Source organism: Dipodomys merriami, unplaced genomic scaffold (assembly GCF_024711535.1).
Source record: "Dipodomys merriami isolate MVZ:Mamm:240054 unplaced genomic scaffold, mDipMer1.0.p SCAF_8, whole genome shotgun sequence".
NCBI classification, from domain to species: Eukaryota; Metazoa; Chordata; class Mammalia; order Rodentia; family Heteromyidae; genus Dipodomys; species Dipodomys merriami.
The window spans coordinates 48,483,307-48,506,137 of record NW_027206401.1 but is presented as its reverse complement, the minus strand read 5'-3'; the positions used below and the strand labels follow the sequence as shown (position 1 = coordinate 48,506,137).

General features: G+C 38.0%; 1 protein-coding gene across 2 annotated transcripts in view; it reads right to left on the bottom strand.

The window, feature by feature from the left end:
• Rngtt (RNA guanylyltransferase and 5'-phosphatase) overlaps positions 1 to 22,831 on the bottom strand; it is a 245,683-nt gene that overhangs the window by 149,038 nt on the left and 73,814 nt on the right. For both annotated transcript variants that reach the window (XM_070010861.1, XM_070010862.1), the window contains exon 11: positions 19,919 to 20,083. In XM_070010861.1, the coding sequence (XP_069866962.1) occupies positions 19,919 to 20,083 (165 nt within the window). The remainder of the gene's footprint in view (positions 1 to 19,918; positions 20,084 to 22,831) is intronic.

The following is a 22,831-nucleotide window of genomic DNA, read 5'->3' as shown; positions in this document are numbered from 1 at the left end:
CCAAATAAAATTTAGGTTGTCTTCCCATCAGCAGGAAAGCTTATGATGTCCCTTGTGGGACATTATTGCCAAAAGGCATTCAGGAAATGGCAAACTGTGGAATGATGTCACAGTTGCCCTCTTAGTTAATGAATAAAATGACCTACTTAGCCACCATAGTTGAGACCTTTATCTCAGATTTAACAGACATTGAGTATCTCCTGATGAGGACAACCCACACTGGGATACCAAATGGCATTTAGTTCTAAACATGTTCTGTAACCTAATAAAGTACTAATAAAATATAAGTGAGGCTTTAAGAAATAAACTTCACTTCCCAAAATATAAAAGGCAAGAACATTTCCCTATTTTTTGTATCAATTTTAAGCTAGCACAGAAATAGCTGAAAGCCATATAAAAACAAGACCTTGCAGGGCGCTGGTGGCTCACACTTGTAATCCTAGCTACTCAGATCTGAGGACCGCAGTTCAAAGCCAGCCGGGGCAGGAAAACTCTGTGAGACTCTTATCTCCAATAAACCACTCAAAAACCAGAAGTGGCACTGTGGTTCAAACAGTAGAGCGCTTGCCTTGAGCTGAAGAGCACAGGGACAGCGCCCAAACCCAGAGTTCAAGCCCCACGACCGACCAAAAAAAAAGACCTAAGATTTCTATGAAGAATAGTATAAATTTATATCATGTAAAGGAAAATTCTTTGTGTCCTGGTCTCAAAGTTAAGCATTTAACCACACCTGAATGCAGCAAACTATCTGGCCCACTAATATTGTATACAAAAACTTTTAAAGAATATCTGTTTTCATTAATTGTACTATAATCAGACTTTTCTGTGTACAAGTGAAAGTTCTTAGTTCTCTTTCGTTCATGTGTGTACTAGAAAGGCCCCATCCCACCAGAACTGCTGACTCATGCCCGTAATCCTGGCTTCTACTCAAGAGGACAGTGGCTTGAAATCAACCCAGGCAAGAAAGGTTCTAAGACTCTTATCACTAGTTAACCACCAAAGGACTGGAAATGGAGCTGTGGCACAAGCAGAACAACACCAGCCTTGAGTGAAAGAGCTAAGGGATAGCACCTAGGCCCTGAGTTCAAGCCTCAGTACTGGCACACACACATGAACATGAACATATACATACACACACACACACACACACACACACACACACACACACACACACACACACACCTCATAGGGAATCCACATGCGTATACAGTGTATGTGGGCATATATATGCACTCAATAGTCCCTAAGCTAAGTCTAGGAATCCTAAGGGCATGAAAAGTGGGAGAAGACATCATACAAATGAGTAATTGTTTTGTAATCAGGTTTTCCCAACCATAGAAGTAATTGAATTAGACTTGTCAGAGAGCATATAAGGATCAGGAAGTAAACATAAAGCACCTTGGATTTTTAGAAAGCATAGACTTGATATGAGTTGTACTTCCTAGCTTTTCCTTTCAGCCTATGAAATGCATTTTTTCCATCCCTCTGCCTCTATGTGTTCTCCCTTTTTAGAATACTCCCTTGGTGTTGTACTCCTTGGGAGTTTACAGTTTTTGTCTACCCTTCCTAACAGTTCTTGTATGTTCTTTCTCTGCCTTTTTAATATATTTTTTATTGTGAAAATACTGTACAGAGGGGTTGCAGTTGCGTGGGTAAGATAATGAGCACATTTCTTATCAAGCATTGTAGCCTCCTGCTTTGTTTCCCCTTCCCGTCCCTTCGTATCCTCCCCCACCCCCGTCCCTCCCTACCAAAGTTTTAAAGTTCGTTTTTCATCTGTCTTTTTTTAATAAATTATAAATATGTAACAAAAAAAAAGAAAAGTGGGAGAAGAAATGAGTGTGATCATTAATCTTGATTATCAACTTGACTGGATTGAGAAGTGCATGAGGAAACAGTAAAACATACCTCTTTTAGGCCGTTTCTGGACAAGATTAAAAGTAATGAAGACTCATTCTATATGTGGGTGGCACATCTGTAGGTCAACTGCCAAGAAAGAACGAAAGAACGAAAAAACGAGAGAAGGAAGGAAGGAAGGAAGGAGGGAACCTAAAGCTCCCATAATCCTTCCCTTCCCTTCTTTCCTTCATTCCTCCTTCCTAGTCTCCACAACGTGAGCGCCTCGGTTCTGACACACCATCCCTGCCATAATGAACTAAAACCTCTGAAACCATGACCCAAAATAAATAATTCATCCCTGTAAGTTGAATAACTCACTCATTCATAGAAAGTCACTCAATTCTACATAAGAAATACAAAAAGGAGACCTCCAGTCAATGGCAAACCAATCTCCCATTTTCCCTTCAGCAGTTTGAGGCTCTAGAAACACAAAAAGAAAATCACATTATCTATTTAACCAAAAAGGGTTTCTATGTAACAAAGTATGAAAATGGGTAAGACACTAATTAAAAACATGATTAACCTACAACATTTATACTATGGCTGTTCAACATCTGATAGAGTTGTTAAAACAATTCAGTGAGGAAAGAAAAAATATTTTTATTTTAAATATTTAACAGGTAGTGTTAAAATATTTAGTGACCTACAAAGGAGATGAAAATGAACTTCAATTACTAACTTGCCCCTATAAATGATACTTATGGATGTCATATTCCATGTGTTCATACAAACTTATTTATTAAAACTTTCTGCTATTCTATTTAAATACCCAGATTGTTTGGACCAGTTATATAAACTGGACAGAGAAAATATGGTTTCTGTCTTTTAAGAAAATACATACTTTCTTAACACACTTTCATATCTCTGAAAACAATCAATGGCATTATCATAGTTTAATTGCCAGGAGTCTCTCATATCCAGTGGTATGATCTTATGATTAATCTTATTTAGTAAAGCAACATGGAGAACCTTGGTTCTATATAAACAACGGAGTTCTCAATAACCTTGAACTTCAACAGAGATGTTGCAGAACCATTCTAATCTAGAATGAAGCCTATTAATTATAGTTTGTTTTCATGTCTTCAGAAGGTTAAGCCTGATAGAAGTTTCCCTGAAGTGACTTCTGAAAGGATGCTCAAGAATGAATACAAAAATAATCTCAATTAATTACTATGCTATGTATCCGAGGTAAGATGAATCCTGATTCCACACAGTTCTTCCTGGCTTCACACATACACCCTGCTAAGTCACCAGCATCAACTAAATGCTCCATGACTAAATCCCACAATGTATTTGAAATGACACTGCATGAAGCATAAAAGTATACAAAATAGCATGAAGCATAAAAGTATATAAAATAGTCATGAAAACTGTATATAAAAATTTCATTAGAGGGGGTTCCGGGAAGATGGGAGGGGGTTCCGGGAAGATGGCGGAGGAGAAGCTGGAATCTGAACAAGCTCTCGCATAGAAAGTAGGTTTAGAGTTCCAGTGAACAGTCCTAAGCCAGAGAATCACACCAAGTGTACCATCACAGGACAGAGAGTTAGACAAGAGAGGGGAAGCCAAGGAAACGCACCAGCTGCCGCTCCAGCGGCGGGGTCGCGGCGGCGACTACCGCCGCGGGAGTCATACCTGAGACACAGAGAGTTGGGGACGAAGGAGCCAGATGCAGCGGACGAGCGGATTCTACTCAACACCAACAAGAACCGACAAGGAGCGAACATCTTCATCCTGCTGTTTGCAGACCAGAGACGACCCAGGATCCAAGACTCGGCTTGAGTACAAGCCCGACATCCTCACTCCTCAGGGAGCAGAGGAGGGAAGGCCACCCCTCCCCCCCCAGCACCGGTGATCTCCATCTTGGATACCGACAAAGCTCGGAGTTGCTGCTAGCTCCAGCTCAGGCCTTGGAATAAAACGAGTCATTTAGCAGGTCACAAGAACTTAACGCCGAAGTGACCTGCCAGACTCAGCTCCATCCGGGGAAAAGTCACCCAGCTCAGGCGCCAGCCATCGGAGTGCCTAGCGTCACTGGGTAACCAGAGCCAGAGGCTGCCCCTCCCTCTAGCAGCCACCACAATCAATTGAAAAACAGAAACCCTGAGAATGGCTCTAGGCTGGGCGCTGTGAGCTCTATCACAAAATAGCCCCAGGGAAAAGCTACTGTTTGTTGAAAGGCCTCAACCCTACCCAGAACCTAGCCTCATAACCACATCCCCCTCTTTTGTGACTCTCAAAGCAGACCACCCTCCCAGAAAACTAACCTGGGAGGGGGATCTCAAAATCTTGGGTAAAGCAGAGCATTTTTCTGCCTCTTCCAACCAACCGACTTAAGAAACCAATCAAGCCACAGGACCTCAAGCTGACCAGAGACTACAACAAGAGACTGGTCGCAGACAAAAGGGAGATACAGGATTCCTCCCACTCCTCCCACCCCCAAAAAAAAAAAAAATCAAAAGACTTTTTTTTCTTTTTTTTTTTTTTTTTTTTCTTCTTCTTCTTTTCTTTTTTTTGCTTGTTTTTTGTTTTTTGTTACCTTATATATATATATATATATATATATATATATAAATTTTTTCCCTTCTAAAACTTTTATTAATCTTTAATTTTTGCCTCTTCTGAAAAAATAATTGTTTTCCAGTAATTTTTTTTTCTCATCTTATAATTTTTATTTTAGGAATACGTGAATGAGAGTTTTCCTTTCTTTTCTTGTCTTCTTTCTCTTTTTCTTTCATTCTTAATTATCTTTTTGTTTTTTATCTAGCTCTACTGAACTTCTGATCTTTTCTTCTCCCTTTCCATTCCTTAAAGCTTTCCACATCTCCTCTATGTCCCTCCCCTTCTCTGAACATATTCACATTCCTCTCTAAATAGACGGTCTTTTAACCTCTATAATAACATTAATTTTTACGTTTCTATTCTTTTTCTGGTCTCTCTTTATTCCCCTTTCCGTCTCTTCTTTTTCTCTCTCTCTCTACTTGCATCCTACCCAACCCATTTCCTGCACTGTGATTAGGACATAGTTAACTCTCCCTGTGCCTCCCCACACCAATCTATTCCTATTTTTTACCCACATCTCTCCCTAATCCTAATAATTTCTGGTTTTCCAAATTCTTTTCTGCGGTTCGAAGTCCTTTAACATATAGTCATTTGATGTTGAATAGATGTATCTGTTGAACTAGATTGTATCTGTAGACTATTGACTGTACAAATGCAAACTTTGGTTGATGGTTGCCTTAAGATAGTGTTCTAGCACAAAACTGGTGCAATCTGTATCTCAAATGGGCCGAGTAAGCCGGAAAAACACAAGAAAAATGGCAAATTCGGGTATCTCAATTCCCAACCTTGATAATCAGGGATTAGAACAGATAAAGAATAATCCAGAGGAGAGTTCCCAAATAGCTCTACAAACACTAATAGCAAACATGATAAATGAGAAGTTTGACAATGTACAAAGGACTCTGTATGAGCGTGATAGGGAGAGAGAGGAGGCATCCCAGAAGTTTATACAGGAACATCATAAGCGTGAGGAAGCTTCTCAAAAACTGATACAGGATTTGCGTGAACAACTTGAGAATACTCAAAGAGAAAGGGAGGAATGGCGTGAGCAGGCAGAGAACACTCAAAGAGAACTGCAGGAATCCCACAGAAGGGAGGAAACTAATCAAAGAGTAATTCACGAATTAAGAGACCAGGTAGAGAATACACAAAGATCACTAAAGACATTCATGGAATCCATTAACAAAGAGCTGAAGGAAGTCAGGGAGACCACAAAGGGAAGGCTGAATGGAACCCAACAGAAGGAATGGGAGTCCAAAGAAACCATAACCAATCAACTAAGTGATTTGAGAACAAACACTGAACACCAAATTAAGGAAGTAAAGAAATTCATACAAGACCTAAAACAGAGCTTCAACAAAGAACTTGAAGCCATCAAAGCTGACCAATTAGAAGGAAAAGAGATAAAAAACAAAGTAGAGAGTCTTGACAGCAGGTTAGACCATGCAGAAGATCGAATCTCAGGGATTGAAGACAGCCTAGATATTATAGAGAAAGAACATACAACCATCCAAGACAAGTCCAAGAAATATGATAGGTCTATCCAACACCTGGAAGACACCATCAGGAGGCCCAATCTAAGGATAATGGGTGTAGAGGAGCACCTAGAAACAGAAGTTAATGGTCTAGGAAATTTGTTTAACAGGATCCTAGCAGAGAACTTCCCAAACATACAAAAAGATAGGCCTATTCAGATACAAGAAGCTTTTAGAACCCCAAATAGACCAGACCAGAATAGGACATCCCACCGTCACATTATAATCCACACAGGATCAACCCAGACCAAGGAAAAGATCCTTAAAGCTGTCAAGGAGAAAAGGTTAATCACCTATGAAGGGAAACCAATTAGAATTACCTCAGATTTCTCACCAGAGACAATCAAAGCAAGAAGAGCCTGGAATGATGTATGCCATGCCCTAAAAACAAACAACTATCAACCAAGAATACTGTACCCAGCTAAACTCTCCTTCATAACTGAAGGCCAAATAAAAACCTTCCATAGCAAAGAAAAATTGAAACAATACATCTCCACCAAACCAGCCCTGCAAAAGATTCTTAAAGATGTCCTACACATAGAAAACCAACAAGAACGCAACAAAGGCCAAGAAACTGCACACAAACTGAGAATCCAAGAGCCTTAGGAAGAACCCAGTTTTCACAGCCCCCAAGAAGGTGGATAACATGGCAGGAACTCCCAAATACCTCTCAGTCCTATCTCTTAATGTTAACGGACTGAACTCTCCAATTAAGCGACATAGACTGTCTAGTTGGATTAAAAAACAAGACCCTTCTATCTGCTGCCTGCAGGAGTCACATCTTGCCCGTAAAAACAAACATATTTTCAAGGTTAAAGGCTGGAACAAAATCTACCAAGCAAACGGCCCTCATAAACAGGCGGGAGTTGCAATCCTAATATCAGATAAAATAGACTTCAAATTAAAATTCGTGAGAAGAGATAAAGAAGGTCGCTACATACTAATTAAAGGATCTCTCCTTCAGGAGGATATTACAATTCTAAATATCTATTCGCCAAACAATGGAGCACCCAAATTTATCAAAGAAACACTACTTTCCCTCAAATCCCAGATAGATCCAAAGACATTAATCGTTGGGGATTTTAACACACCACTCTCCCCACTAGATAGATCAACTCGGCAAAAACTCAACAGAGAAACCGCAGATCTAAACAGCTGCATAGATCAACTAGACTTAACAGACATTTACCGAACATTTCACCCAGCAGCATCAGAATACACGTTCTTCTCAGCAGCACATGGGACGTTTTCTAAAATAGACCACATTTTAGGCCACAAAGCAAACTTGTCTAAATTCAGAAACATTGAAGTTATACCTTGCATTCTCTCTGACCACAAGGGAATAAAATTAGAACTCAACACCAAAAGCCACCAAAGAAAGTCCGGTATCACATGGAGGCTGAACAACACACTGCTGAATCATGAGTGGGTCATGGAAGAGATTAGAAAGGAAATTCAAATGTTCATGCTATTCAACAAAAATGAACACACAAATTACCAGCTCCTCTGGGACACAGCAAAGGCAGTACTCAGAGGCAAGTTTATAGCTCTGAGCTCCTACATCAACAAATTGGAGAGATCGGAAACTAATAATTTAATGACACATCTAAACCTCCTTGAAAAAGAGCAGCAAGATAAACCCCAATCCAGTAGACGGAAAGAAATAATCAAAATTAAATCAGAATTAAATGAATTAGAATCCAAAAAAACTATAGAAAGAATCAACAAAACAAAGAGTTGGTTCTTCGAAAAACTTAACAAAATTGACAGACCCTTAGCAAACCTTATCAGAAAAAGGAGAGAACACACCCAAATTAATAAACTCAGAGATGAGAATGGAAACATCACCACGGAAACAACCAAGATTCAGAACATTATAAGGGAATACTTCTCAAAACTTTATGCTAATAAGTTTGAGAACTTGACAGAAATGGACCTTTTCCTAGCAAATATTGACATGCCAAAACTAAACCAAGATGAGTTAAACCAGCTTAACAGGCCCATATCAAGCATCGAAATAGAAACAGCAATAAGAGACCTCCCAGCTAAGAAAAGTCCAGGACCAGATGGTTTTACAGCGGAATTTTACAAGGCCTTCAAAGCAGAGCTCACACCAATACTCCTCCAACTCTTCAATGAAATTGAAAGAGAAAGCTCACTACCGAACACATTCTATGAAGCCATCATAACCCTCATCCCAAAACCAGGCAGGGACTCATCAAAGAAAGAGAACTATAGACCCATTTCTTTGATGAACATTGATGCAAAACTTCTCAACAAAATTTTGGCCAATCGACTTCAACAATTCATCCAAAAAATCATACACCATGATCAAACAGGATTCATTTCAGGGATGCAAAGCTGGTTCAATATACGCAAATCAATTAATATTATTCATCACATCAACAGGAGCAAGAATAAGAACCACATGGTTATCTCAATAGATGCAGAAAAAGCATTTGACAAGATCCAACACCCCTTTATGATGAAGGTTCTGGAAAAATTAGGAATCCATGGAACATTCCTCAATACAATAAAGGCTGTATATGACAAACCTACAGCCAGCATTATACTCAATGGTGAAAAACTAAAGCCATTTCCTCTTAACTCAGGAACAAGACAAGGATGCCCACTCTCTTCACTTCTCTTCAATCTAGTATTAGAATGCCTAGCTACAGCAATAAGACAAGATGCAGACATAAAGGGGATCCAAATAGGGAAAGAAGAAATAAAACTCTCCCTCTTTGCAGATGACATGATCTTGTATTTAAAGAATCCCATAGACTCCACTCCCAAATTACTCAAGCTGATTCAAAACTTTGGCAAAGTAGCAGGTTATAAAATTAACCCCCAAAAATCAATGGCTTTTCTATATGCCAACAATGAGAAAAGTGTGGCTGAAATTAGGAAAGCAACTCCATTTGTAATAGCCCCACAAAAAATAAAATACCTAGGAATTAACTTAACCAAAGAAGTGAAGGACCTCTATGATGAAAACTTTAAAATCTTGAAAAAGGAAATCAACACAGAACTTAAAAAATGGCAAAACCTCCCATGCTCCTGGATTGGCAAGATTAACATCGTGAAAATGGCAATACTTCCCAAGGCTATCTACAAATTCAACGCGATACCTATCAAAATTCCACCCTCATTCTTCAAGGAAATAGAGGAGGCAATCCAAAAATTCATATGGAACAATAAAAGACCCCGAATAGCAAAAACGCTCCTCAACGGAAAGAACACTGCTGGAGGAATATCAATACCAAATTTCAAACTCTACTATAAAGCCATAGTAATCAAAACAGCTTGGTATTGGCATAAGAACAGACCTCAGGACCAATGGAATAGAATTGAAAACCCAGAAATGAACCTACAGACCTATAGCCACCTAATCTTCGATAAGGTAGCTAAAACAATAGAATGGAAGAAAGACAGCCTCTTCAGTAAATGGTGCTGGCAAAATTGGTTAACTACATGTAGAAAACTAAAGCTAGATCCTTATATATCACCCTGCACCAGAATCAACTCCAAATGGATCAAAGACCTTGAACTCAAAGCAGACACTCTGAAAACATTACAGGATGGAATAGGAGAAACCCTAGGTCTCCTTGGCTCAGGTCGAAATTTTCTGAATAGAGACCCGGAAGCACAACAAATCAAAGAAAGGTTGGACAAATGGGATTGCATAAGATTGCAGAGCTTCTGCAGGGCAAATGACATAGCTGGCAAGATCAATAGAAAACCCACCGATTGGGAGAAGATCTTTACTAGCCATACAACGGACAAGGGTCTCATATCTAAAATATACTTGGAACTCAAAAAATTAAACCACCCAACAACAAATCCTCAAAGAAACAACTGCCCAATAAATAAGTGGGCGAAAGACTTAAAGAGAAGCTTCTCTGAAGAAGAAAGAAGGATGGCCAATAGACACATGAAGAAATGTTCAACATCCCTAGCCATAAAAGAAATGCAAATCAAAACAACATTGAGATATCACCTCACTCCAGTTAGAACAGCAAAAATCAAGAACTCCAATAACAACAGATGCTGGAGGGGATGTGGACAGAAAGGAACCCTACTTCATTGTTGGTGGGAATGTAAACTTGTTCAACCACTTTGGAAAGCAGTATGGAGGTTCCTCAAAAGACTTCACATAGATCTCCCCTATGATCCAGCAATCCCACTTTTGGGCATTTACCCAAATGTTTACAAACAAGACCACACTAAAGCTACCAGCACAACTATGTTTATTGCAGCATTATTTACCATAGCTAAGATATGGAACCAACCCAGATGCCCCTCAGTAGATGAATGGATCAAGAAAATGTGGTATATATACACAATGGAATTCTATGCCTCCATCAGAAAGAATGACATTTCCCCATTTGTTAGGAAATGGAAAGGTTTGGAAAAAATTATATTAAGTGAAGTAAGCCAGGCCCAAAGAAGCATAGGTCCCATGGTTTCCCTTATTTGCAATATCTAGTATAGGTATGAGTCAAGCCGAAAAGGTCAGATAATGTGATGCTAGGAAAATGAACCCTTAAATATGTATTTTAATGTTTTCGTTTCTTTCATGCATGTATTTCTAATGCATTTATAAGATTATTTCTTTGTTGCTTTGTATGTCCCTCCCCCACAGTGTAACCCCCGTTTTCACTATATTTGATGTCAGTATAACATGTGGAGTAGATGGGGACAAACAAGTCGTTTAAGGATTCAGGTGGACCTGTTGCAACAATGAGAAGTACAAAATGTCATGTCAAAACCAGCTTTACAATGCCGGTGTGGGGGGGGAGGGGGGTATAATTGGGTGGGGGGAGGGGGGTAAAATTGGGTGGGGGGAGGGGGGAGGCGGGGAAGGGATGTGAAGGGTAAACAAAGGAGGAGACTGCAATGCTTGGTAAGAAATGTATCCATTATCCTGCCCATGTAATTGTAGCCCCTTTGTACAGTATGTTCTCAAATAAAATAAAATACAATTTAAAAAAAAAAAAAAAGAAAAAAAAAATTTCATTAATAACACACACATTTTCTTTTTGAAAGAGGGGATAATACTAGGTAACTGAACTTGAGATACATCCCCAGGCTCTTTCTGCTTGAGTTGTTTTTTGTGGGGGGTTTTTAAGATTTTTTTCCTAGCTAGCCTCCAATCTCAATACACCTTCTATCTACTTCCCAAGTAGTTAAGATTATAGGCAGGGGCCTCCACACCCAACTAACACACAAGCTTTCTGCATTTTATTTTGATAAGACTGGCTCTACTTGAGGTGTAAAACAACCACACATACCAAAAACAAGTAACTCTAACTAAAAAACATATGTCCTTCATTTTTCTCATCACTTCCAAAAATTTACTTTTTTCTCAGCTATTTATTTATCAAACTTCACATTCATTTATACATCATCTATTCCATTAGAGAGCAATCAATATATGTTGATGGTTTTAAGAAAGTTGCCAAATACCTGGCTCTTTGAGCAATATTAAGGGTAGTACTAATTTTTTAATACACATGAAAATAACTACTTTTAAATTCATATGTTAAATCCAAGTACATGCTAAACTTTCAACAAAAACCAAGAGGGTTACTTAATTTTTATGCCACTGAGAGGGCAGAATTATTATTTCAACACAGCATTTTTTTAATTTTAAAACTTAACTTATATATTAATACCAAATTTATATACTTCAAACTGTCTGGCTGAACTAAATACAGTCATAAATGCAAATTATTCTATGCCTTTTATTAACTTTTGAAAAATTAATAACCAGTTTTTAGAATAATTAGCTGATCAGATTACTGAAACAAAGTAACCCTCTTAAATCATTTTGACACCAGTAACCATTTTTATTTTTGAATCTACCAGTGTCTCCTGAATGTTAATTTTTTTAGAAAAGCTATTTTTATATTGTAAAATTGCAAATTTCTATATTTAGTAAACACAGAATTTTCTCCCTGGTATTACCGTAAATCTTCCATACAAATATTTAAAATATATTTGGCATAAGACATAATAATGCCTTCATGTTTCAATAAACAAGATTTACTACCCCAAAAGAAGTTTGCTAGAACAATAAATCTTTAGGCTTGCCACACCAAGGCAATTAAGAATTCTCTTTATTATGCATGACTATGATTTTCTTAAATTCTCCTGGGGAATGGTAAATTAATGAAACCAAAAAAGAATCCATCGGGACATACTCAATATTAATGATTAAAATATTAATAGAGTAGATCATGTAAAACTGAATATAAATATGTAAATACATAATACTCCTACATTTTCTGGCACCTGCTTTTAAATGATAAAAATCTGACCATTACATCTATAAGTTTTTTGAACTAAGTGTAAGCATTTAAAAACCTCTATGTTTAAACAATGTATCTTCATATTTAACCAGCAATTCTGTGTTGTCTTCATCCCCAGTTGTAAATAAATTCTCAAAGGTTCTTTTTCTTTTTAAAGCTCTGAGGGGTAAAGTCAAAGAACACTGTATATAAAAGTAACAAGTCTACAATACCTATGTGTATCTGATCATACAAAATAATAGTTATCAAAATGAACTCCAGGAAATGGAAATGAGGGTTTTTTCTTTTTGGCTGTTTTTGTTTCCCTTTGTTTTTGTTCTATTTGTTCATTTATCTGTCTTTGGCACAGAAATGGAGGGAAAAAGGGTGAAAAATGCAGCAATGGTACTCATTAGACACTATGTTTAAAATGGACTATACAACTTGTGGGTGGAGCCAGAGGGAAAAACTGGGAGACAATGCTTGATAGGAAATGGACTCATTACCTTGCCCATGTTACTGTAACCCCTCTCTGTACAGTATCTTTACAATAAAAAATATATATTAAGGAAAAAAACTGGGACAAAGTGAGGGAAGAGGTGATACTGTCCAAAAGAAATGTACTCTTTAGCTACCTTATCTATCTGTACCCCTCTTTACATCACCGTTATAATAATAAATACATTTTTAAAATAACAAGTCTATAGATGGACTTTCCTTTACAGGCTACTAGTCTTAAACCCTTAAGACCTTTCAATCAATATAGTGACAAAATCTTTTTGAAATGTTTAAAGCAGCTGGGCACCAGTGGCTCAGCCTGTAATCCTAGTTACTCAGAAGGCTGAGATCTGAGGATCCTGTTCAAAGCCAGCACTAAAGTCCATGAGATTCTTATCTCCAATAAACCACTCAGAAAACTGGAAGTGGCTGTAGTTCAAGTGGTAGAACACTAGCCTTGAGCTAAAGAGTTGAGGGACAGCGCCCAGGCCCAGTGTTCAAGCCCCATGACCAACAAAAAAAAAAAAAAAAAAACTTTAAAGCAGAGAAATACATTCAGAAAAATCTATCAGATGAGGGGCTGGGATGTAGCTCAGTGGCAAAGCGCTTGCCTAGCAAGTGCAACATCCTGGGTTCTCCTGGGTTCGATTCCCAGTACCAAAAAAGAAAAGACAAAAAAAATACAGTTAAAAAAAAATCTATCAGATGAAATGCATGAGTATACATAAAATTCAAATTTCCTACCAAAGACAGTGTGCAATGAACACACAAAATTCTTTTTAAACCAGATGTGCACATACCCTTGGAAAATTAACTGCAGTTAAAAAAAAAAACCACAAATCTTTAATTCTTTAATCCACTCAATGGTCATTAGAAAGATCTTAACATTTACTACATTATCAATGGACAGAGTGAACACTTTATAGACAGCATCAACAAATTATTATAAAAATACTTTGTACATTTTTTAAGTAGACAAAAAGAAGTTAAAAGGCTTGTTGCTAGGAGCTTACAAAAGATAGTATTCAATGTTTCTTTTTATTTTTATTCAAACTTATTTTTTTCATTTGAGCTTAGGAGATGGGGACAGGTAACAGAGGCTTCTTTTTCTGTTGTTGGTGGTGGTCATGGGGCTTGAACTCTGGGCCCGCGCACTGTCCCTGAGCTCTTCAGCTCAAGGAGAGCACTCTACCAGTTGAGCCATAGAGTCACTTCTTAGAGGTTTCTTTTTCAAGAAAAACGTATTAAAATCATTGAAGGTTTGATCCCTTGAAAATTATTTGACTGGATCATAGCTATACACACAATTGATTCTTTGCAGGAGGACTAACAACAGGACATTAAGAAATTACTCTTTTCGGAATTATCACTTTACAAATGTGAAGTAGTCTAAGTCATACTAATGAAAAAAAAAAAAAAGTATAAAAAAGACTGAATTGCAAGGAACCAGTGGTTCATGCCTGTAATCCTAGCTACTTAAGAGGCCGAATCCAAGGATCACAGGTTCAAAGTCAGCTCGGGCAGAAAAGTTCATGAGATCCTTACCTCTAACAAACTACTCAGAAAAAGCTGGAAATGGTACTGTGGCTCAAGGGATAGAGAGCTAGTCTTGAGCACAGAGAAGCTCAGGGACATGCCCAGGCCCAGAGTTCAAGCTCCAGAACTCACACACACACACACACACACACACACACACACTCACACACACACACACACACACTCCAGAACACACACACACACACACACACACACACACACACACACACACACACACACACACACACACACACACACACACTGCCTGAAACAGTGTAAATACCCAAGTGAAAAAGCAGAGCACCAAAGTATTCCAGTTCTTAGGCTGATGCTATAGCAACCAATTTATCATTCTTCTTTAAAAACACCACACAGAAAAGCCATACCACCAGTAACAAGTCTGATGTGATAAAAGTGAAGCATTGGTTGTTATGGTCTAAAGCATCACTTCCTAACTTCTCAAACTTCCCATAGGGACTTCCTTCAAGTAACTAACCATGGGAAATCTAATTTATTTAAGATGAGTATCATTAAGGGAACTGACAGTACAAAAATATTACATTTCATCTATCAAATGAAAAGAGGTAGAAAGTACAATACTAACAGACAATACAGAAAATTATTGCCATAGAAAGGATGAAAATTATCAAATATCATGACCTTTTTTAAAAAAAATAATAAAACTGCTTTAAAGAACAACAAAGCAGAAACGAAAAGGTTCAAGAAGAAATACCACTTAAAAAGATAAAAAGTTCAAGCCCCACGACCGACCAAAAAAAAAAAAAAAAGATAAAAAGTAGGTCTGGGAAGGTGGATCAGTGGTAGAGCGCTTGGCTTGCATGCATGAAGCCCTGGGTTCAATTCCTCAGCACCACATAAGCAAAAAAGAAAAAAGCCGGAAGTGGCGCTGTGGCTCAAGTGGTAGAGCACTAGCCTTGAGCTGAAGAGCTGAGGGACAGCGCCCAGGCCTAGAGTTCAGGTCCCACGACCGGACCCAAAAGCAACAACAACAACAAAAAAAAAAGATAAAAAGTAGGGAAACAAAATATTGAGGAAAGTCGGAGAGAAAAAAGTCACAGAAATAAAGGCATAGGTGAGAGAGATTTAGAAGTAATGTGTAGGTTAAGGCAAGTCAGCAACCCAGTGGAACCAACAATCCTCCTCCTCAAGGATTCTAGAAAACCTGGGGAACGTAGAACCTGCATCTACTCTTCCAAAAGATCTTGGAAAAGCAGAGATTACTGGTGGAGCCTATTACACCAGATAACCCACCCTGGAAAAAAATCAAGTTAATGGCTCCAAGAAAGCAAAGATCTTAGCTGGGTGCTGGTGGCTCAAGCCTGTAATCCTAGGTACTCAGGAGGCTGAGATCTGAGGATCGTGGCTCAAAGCCAACCCCAGGCAGGAAGGCCATGAGATTATCTCCAAAAAACCACCAGAAAACTGGAACTGGTGCTGTGGCTCAAGTGATAGAGCGCCTGCCTTGAACTGCAGAGCTGAGGGACAGCACCCAGGTTCCAGAGTTCAGGTCCCACAACAAACAACCAAAAAAAAAAAAAAAAGCAAGCAAGCAAGCAAAGACCTTGACAACTCTGGAGCAGACCCATGCAGAGAACAGGCACCCATCCCCCTCTCTTTGGGGTGAAGGACACATGACTCAACCAGATGCCAGAGAAGAAGAGACTTGCCAAAAGGACTATAAGAAAGGGACTTCTGGAGCCTACATTGGGGATACCAATTTCTGGGCTCTGCTTCCCACTCTCTTACTTCAAGAAATCTGCAGCCTCCTCTACCTTTTCCTGCTTGCCTGTGAAACAGGTGGATGGTACCTTAAATGGCATAAGGCGGCCCTCTCAGTTTGGAGTCCAGGATGGGGATTTAGGCCAAAGTACCAATAGATAGTAAGTTTTTCCTCAGTTTCCCCTGGCATCTTACTCTTACTTTGAAATAAACTTGGCCTCTACTTCCACTCTTCCTGCCTCATGATCTATCTGGTAAAACTCTTCAGAGGAGCCTGTTACTGTCGCTTTCTGCTAGTTTTGCTCCTGTAATAAAGCATTCAACTTCTTAACATATCTTCTTGTGTCCTTTCATTCAATTCTTCATTAAATTGAGTCAACAAACCCAATGACTCCTACAGTGTAAGCTAAGCTTCATAAGCAAGAAATGCATTTTAAACAATAAAAGACTCATAAAATGAAATGTAACTATGAAAGAGTTTTACAATATTAAATTTAGAGCATTGCTTCATAAAATAGGGCCCATACACTAGCACCAGATCCACCAAAACCTACAGAAGTCAGAAAATCTCAAGTGCTCTAAGATGGAAGACAACATATAGTGAGAATGCCTAAAGAGGATAACCAAGCAATATAACATCACAGTTATTTTAAAAGCAAACTCTAAGGCTGAATGTGTTGCTAAAGCAACAGATGGTCTTACTAGCAAACTTTCTGTAAAACTCTGAGTTCAAACCTCAGTACTGAGAAAAGAAGAAAATACTCAAGAAATGAAAGTGATAGAAAAAACTGATCAGAGACAGTCAATTCCAAGACAGTGATACTTTGCTGAACTCTAAAGATGAAGAAATAAACTTCCAAGCAAAGAGGCAAAAGGGGAGCTTTTAACTAAAATGGGAGAAAAAACAAAGTCTGATGGAATTTTACTGTTTCACATCATTAAATACTAAGAGTTTACTAATACAGGTTAAGTGTGAAAGTCATTTAAAACCCATCCAAATGACCTTTCAAAAATACAGCTAACAACATTTTCAAATATTCAAGACATTAGAAACCACTGCTACCAGGAAGTGCTCTTGAGAAAATTATAAAAACATTAGCCTCAAATGAAATGACTGAGGAAATTATGAGAAAAGAAAACCTACCCCTTACAAAAACATTAAAAGGTAATTATATATAAACTAGAACAAATATGAAGCTTAGAATGAAAAAAACAAGATAAATATCTAACTTAAGGATAAGAAAATAGTATAAATAAAAATTGAAAGAAGACATCCAGGATTCCAAGTTTATAATATAATACTAACTAACAATGAGGTATTATTCATTAAAAACTTGCAGCCACAAAGTGCAAATGAAACAGATAACACAAAGAAATACACTACCTATATTTTTAGTTAGGTAATATCTAAAGAAATACAAATCTAGAGATATATGAAGATATAGGTAGAAAATGAGCCATGAGAACAAAAATATAAGTGATTACAAACACTTTTGAAAAAAATACTATAAACACAGTATACCAACACACTTTTACCAAAAACTATAAGATAATAACAGTACTGTCAACATATCCATTCTGTGAATATAAATATAATTAAATCATCATTTCAAAAAAGAAAAGTTGCACAGATGTTCACACAGTAATTTGCACACAAATGTTTATAAAAGCATTATCCATAATCACTGGAGAATGGAAACAACCCAAACTTCCATCAAGCAAATGGAAAAACAAAGTATTGTAGAACCATATAATGAAGTATTTAAGGAAGTATTGATACATGCCTTGACATCAATAGCATGTTATAGTTTGTGCTTGAAAGTACAAGGCTGGTTTCATGAAAAAAGGTAGTCACTTCTATAAAATGTCCAGAATACAACAACTGATAAAGTCACAAAGTAATTACCTTGGTCTGCTTCCAATAAGTGCTAATTGTTGTTTTTTATGGATTTGTAATTATTGTTATTGATTGTTATACAATTACTTTTCTTTTTTTGGGGGGGGGGGCAGTCGTGGGGCCTAAACTCTGGGCCTGGGCGCTGTCCCTCAGCTCTTCAGCTCAAGGCTAGCACTCTACCACTTGAGCCACAGCGCCACTTCCAGCTTTTTTCTTTTTTGCTTATGGGGTGCTGAAGAATCGAACCCAGGGCTTCATGCATGCAAAGCAAGCACTCTACCACTGAGCCACCTTCCCAGCCCCCCACAATTACTTTTCTATGTAGTGTTTTCCATAAAAAGTTCCATTTTTATACTGTTAAATTTGGAAATATATTTTCCCTATGTTCTGAGTTTTCTGTCTTGCTTAGAAAGCCCTTCATCTCGAAAATGCTTGTTTATATTATTTCTTAATATTATCTTGTTTGCTTGATGCTCTATTTTTGTGTATTTAGGTGGCTTTAGATGCTTCTTTTTTTCATAGGTGGTACTAGGATTTGTTCTCAGGGCTTCAAATTTGCTTGGCTAGTTTTCTCAGGTAGTGCTCTACCACTTACTTCCAGTCTGGCTTTTTGGAGTCTCAGATTTCTCTGCCTAGGCTGGCTTCAAACCACTATCCTCAAAATCTCAGTCTCTTGGTTTGATGCAATGTTACACTAAGTTAACAGAGTAAGCCTAGATTTGTAACTCCGAACTGTACGTGAATAAACTTTGTTAAGAAAAGTTTCAAGTACCTTTGAAAAGATCTCAAAGCCAGTAAGAAGCAGAAAAAACAAAAACAAAAATAAAAACAGCACAGTCACTGTTTTAGAAGCTTACTCATCTCCACAACAAAGCACCTTACTTTGTCTGCACAGGCCAGGAGGGAAAAGAAAACAGTATAGTCTGAGGAACGAAACTCTCTTGTCCACTGGAGATGGAAGGGCTTAATGTGGAAGGGAACTTGGCAGTTGTTACTAAAACTATCCAAAAGTCCTTACACCAAAACTCCTAACTTACCAGGAAGAAATACCCAACATATAAGCAAAGATGTTCCCTGGAAGAGAATTAGTAATAACTAATACTAGAAGCAATCCAAAAATCCCAGCAGTGATAACATATGGTACATCTTCACCATCAACATCATTCAACAATTAAAAAATAATGTGGCAATCTCTAACTGCACATGGAAATATCTTCAAGTTTTATTTTTATGTGAAAAAAGTCAATCCTAGAATATTTGGTATGATTCATTTAAGAGTGCTAAAACAGCAAAAATAAGAAAACCTTTTTGGGTGCCGGATGTTCATGCCTATAATCCTAGCTACACAGGAACCTAAGATCTGAGGATTGCTGTTAGAAGCTAGCACAGGTAGGAAAGTCCTCATGAGACTCTTAACCCCAATTAACTACTACTCAGAAAAAGCCAGAAGTAGTGCTGTGGCTCAAAGCACTACAGCACACACCTTGAGAAAAAGAAGCTCAGCGATAGTGCCTAGACCTAGAGTTCAAGTCCAGAACCAGCAAGAAGAAAAAAGAAAAAGAAAAAAGAAAATCCTGTGTGCACACACTGATATGTATCAGAAATATTTTTCATAAAAATATAAAACAAACACTGTTTTCAGGAAAAAGCAGGAACAAGTCTAAAAACCTATTTCACTGTGAATTTACTTATACTGTCTACAGTCTTCTTAAAAATAGAATACAAACCAATGGCTATGAAACAAACCAGTAAGAAAAAAAGAAGCAATCTATTTTACATGTCCACACTAAAAATGTTACTGAAGAAGATAATACTCGGAATCATACATGTTTGGTAAAAAATAGTGCTACATCCAATTCCAGTCATTTCCAGTAAGCAAGATCAGTGAGGAGCCAAAGGCCATTCGTATTCTTCTAAACTGAGTTATGATATATGAAATAGAGAACAAAAAATGTTACCTTTCTTGAAATACAGATGTCAAAAAATGGCTTATTTCTCACACTAAATGGTTCCTGTGTTTTATCGATGAGCCCAGTCTTCATTTTTTCATGTCGAGGATTTATAATTTCCCGTTCTATACACTGTAGGCGAACATTAAAATCACAATCTCCAACTGGCTGAGCCTAAATTAAAAAGACAACTTTTAAGACTTCAACATTAACAACTATTTTGTCAGCACAAAGTATAAAGCCTGCCATACTAAATATAGTAGTTTAAATAAACAGAATCCCTGGAATTGTCAAGTGTCACCACTAATAACTAGACTGATGGAGCTATTTTAACTTACAAGTGCTTATAACAGTATGAGACACTAGTATGAAGTTGATGAAAAGACACAACTGAGTTAAAGCATTACATATATATATATATATGTATATATCTACCATGTGTGTTTATATATGTATATATAATGGTAGTTTTATGATATATAAAGCAGTAACTTTATAAAAATTAATAGCAGAAAACTTCCTAAATCTTGGAGAATAGCAGAAAACTTCCTAAATCTTGGAGAAAGAGATGCTCATTAAAGTACAGGAGGCATTGGGCTCTAAACAGATGAGAACAGAACCTCCTCACATCATATTATAGTTCAAACAACAAATATGTTTATTAAAATATTTTTTAAAAAGCTGCTAAAAAGATTTGTAAGTAGCCTAAATTCTCTCCTACATACTTTCCACTTTAAATATATCAATTCGCAAAACAAGAACAAATTAAAAGCAAGTTCACATTCACATCCAGAATGCCTATAAATAAAGGAAGCATGGATAGATAGGTGATGAATCACTGAGAACATACTACAGGAAACAATCACTGCTGATTAACTAGACTACTTGTTTTCAGTTTTCCTTCACTTCAAAGTACTATCAGCAGCCAGGCAGTGGTACTCACACGTGTAATTCTAACTACTCAGAAGGCTGAGATCTGGAGGACTGAGGCTGAAAGCCAACCCAGGCAGTGAAGTCCATGAGTCCCCATTTCCAATTAACTAACAAGTGTCAGACTGGAAGCCTAGCTCAAGTGACAAAGCACCATCCGTGAGCAAGAAAATATGTGAGAGTGAGAGGCTCAGAGTTCAAGGCCTGATACATACACAAAACACTTAAAGCTGGGGACCATTTCACACATATATATGTAACCCCACATTCAGAAGGCTTAGGCACTAGGTTGGACCTATTAGAAATACACTCCTAATTTTACAAATGTGGATGTACTGGTTAAATTACTATGTATTGCTGAAGTTTAAAAATCTTTTTTTTTTTTTTTTTTTTTTTTTTTTGGTCGGTCGTGGGGCTTGAACTCTGGGCCTGAGCGCTGTCCCTCAGCTCTTCAGCTCAAGGCGAGCGCTCTACCACTTGAGCTACAGCGCCACTTCTGGTTTTCTGGTGGTTTATTGGAGATAGGAGTCTCACGGTCTCTCCTGCCCGGGCTGGCTTTGAACCGCGATCCTCAGATCTCAGCCTCCTGAGTAGCTAGGATTACAGGCGTGAGCCACCAGCGCCCGGCAAGTTTAAAAATCTTATATATTCCAGTATGCTTTCCATGTTTGTTAATAGTTAAAAGAACTGTTTTCTCAAGGATGAAATACTGCTTGTTAAAGGATCTGTGAAGTAATGTTTACTTGTTATAAACATAATTACATATGAAAAAAAGAATTAGGTAGGAGTTTGAGGCTAGCCTGGGATATATATTAAGAACCTGTCTAAAAAAAAAGGGGGGGGGGGCTGGGAAGGTGGCTCAGTGGTAGAGCACTTGCCTTACATGCCTGAGGCCCTGGGTTCGATTCCTCAGCACCACATAAGCAAAACAAAAAAAGCCGGAAGTGGCGCTGTGGCTCAAGTGGTAGAGCGCTAGCCTTGAGCTGAAGAGCTGAGGGACAGTGCCCAGGCCCAGAGTTCAGGCCCCACGACCAGACCCAAAAAATAATAAGAATAAGAATAAGAATAAGAATAATAAGAATAATAATAATGTCAAGCATTCTAGCTAATGCCTGTAATCCTAGCTGCATAAGAGGCTGAGACCTGAAGGACTGAGATTCAAAGCAGAAGTCTGCAAGACTCCAACTTCAATTAACCAGCAAAATGTCAAACTGGAGGCATAGCTCAAGGGCATTCTACATGCCAATTATGAGTTAAAGAACCAAGCAAGAGCACTAGTGAAGTGTTCAAGCCCCTATGGTGTTCAAGCCCCAGTAGACAAAGTTCAAAAACACAGAGAAAAAAATGTCACTGGAATTCTCCACACAAAATCGTTAAATAGCAACCTACTAAAAACTAAGTAAAAGGGCTGGAAATGGATCTCAGTGGTAGAGTGCTTACATAGCTTATGCAAGGCTCCTGACACCCAGCACAAGAAAACAGTCAACTTAAAATGTCTTATTCAATTAACCTGGTCCCCTATTCATCAATCTATTTTCATTTCCTCCTCTGCACTACACCTCACTATATACCAAATATGCAAACAAAGCTATCTAATTTTAAAGGGGGCACAGAAAGGGAGGGACAAAGGGTGAATAAATATGGCTTACTAGACACTATGTTGGAAATGAACTATATACAACTTGTGAGTGGGGATGGGAAGGAAAAACTAGGAAAGAGTGAGGGAAGAGGTGACACTGTCCAAAAAGAAATGTATTTTATTTTTTAATTTTATTGTCAAGGTGATGTACAGAGGGGTTACAGTTACATAAGGTAGTGAGTACATTTCTTGTCAAACTTGTTACCCCCCCTCATTTTTCTCCTACTTCCCCCCTCACCCCAGTTATATAGATCATTTTTTTCTATTTTTTCTTTTTTTGCCAGTCCTGGGGTTTGAACTCAGGCCTAGGTGCTATCCCTGAACTTCTTTTGCTCAAGGCTAGCACTCTAGCA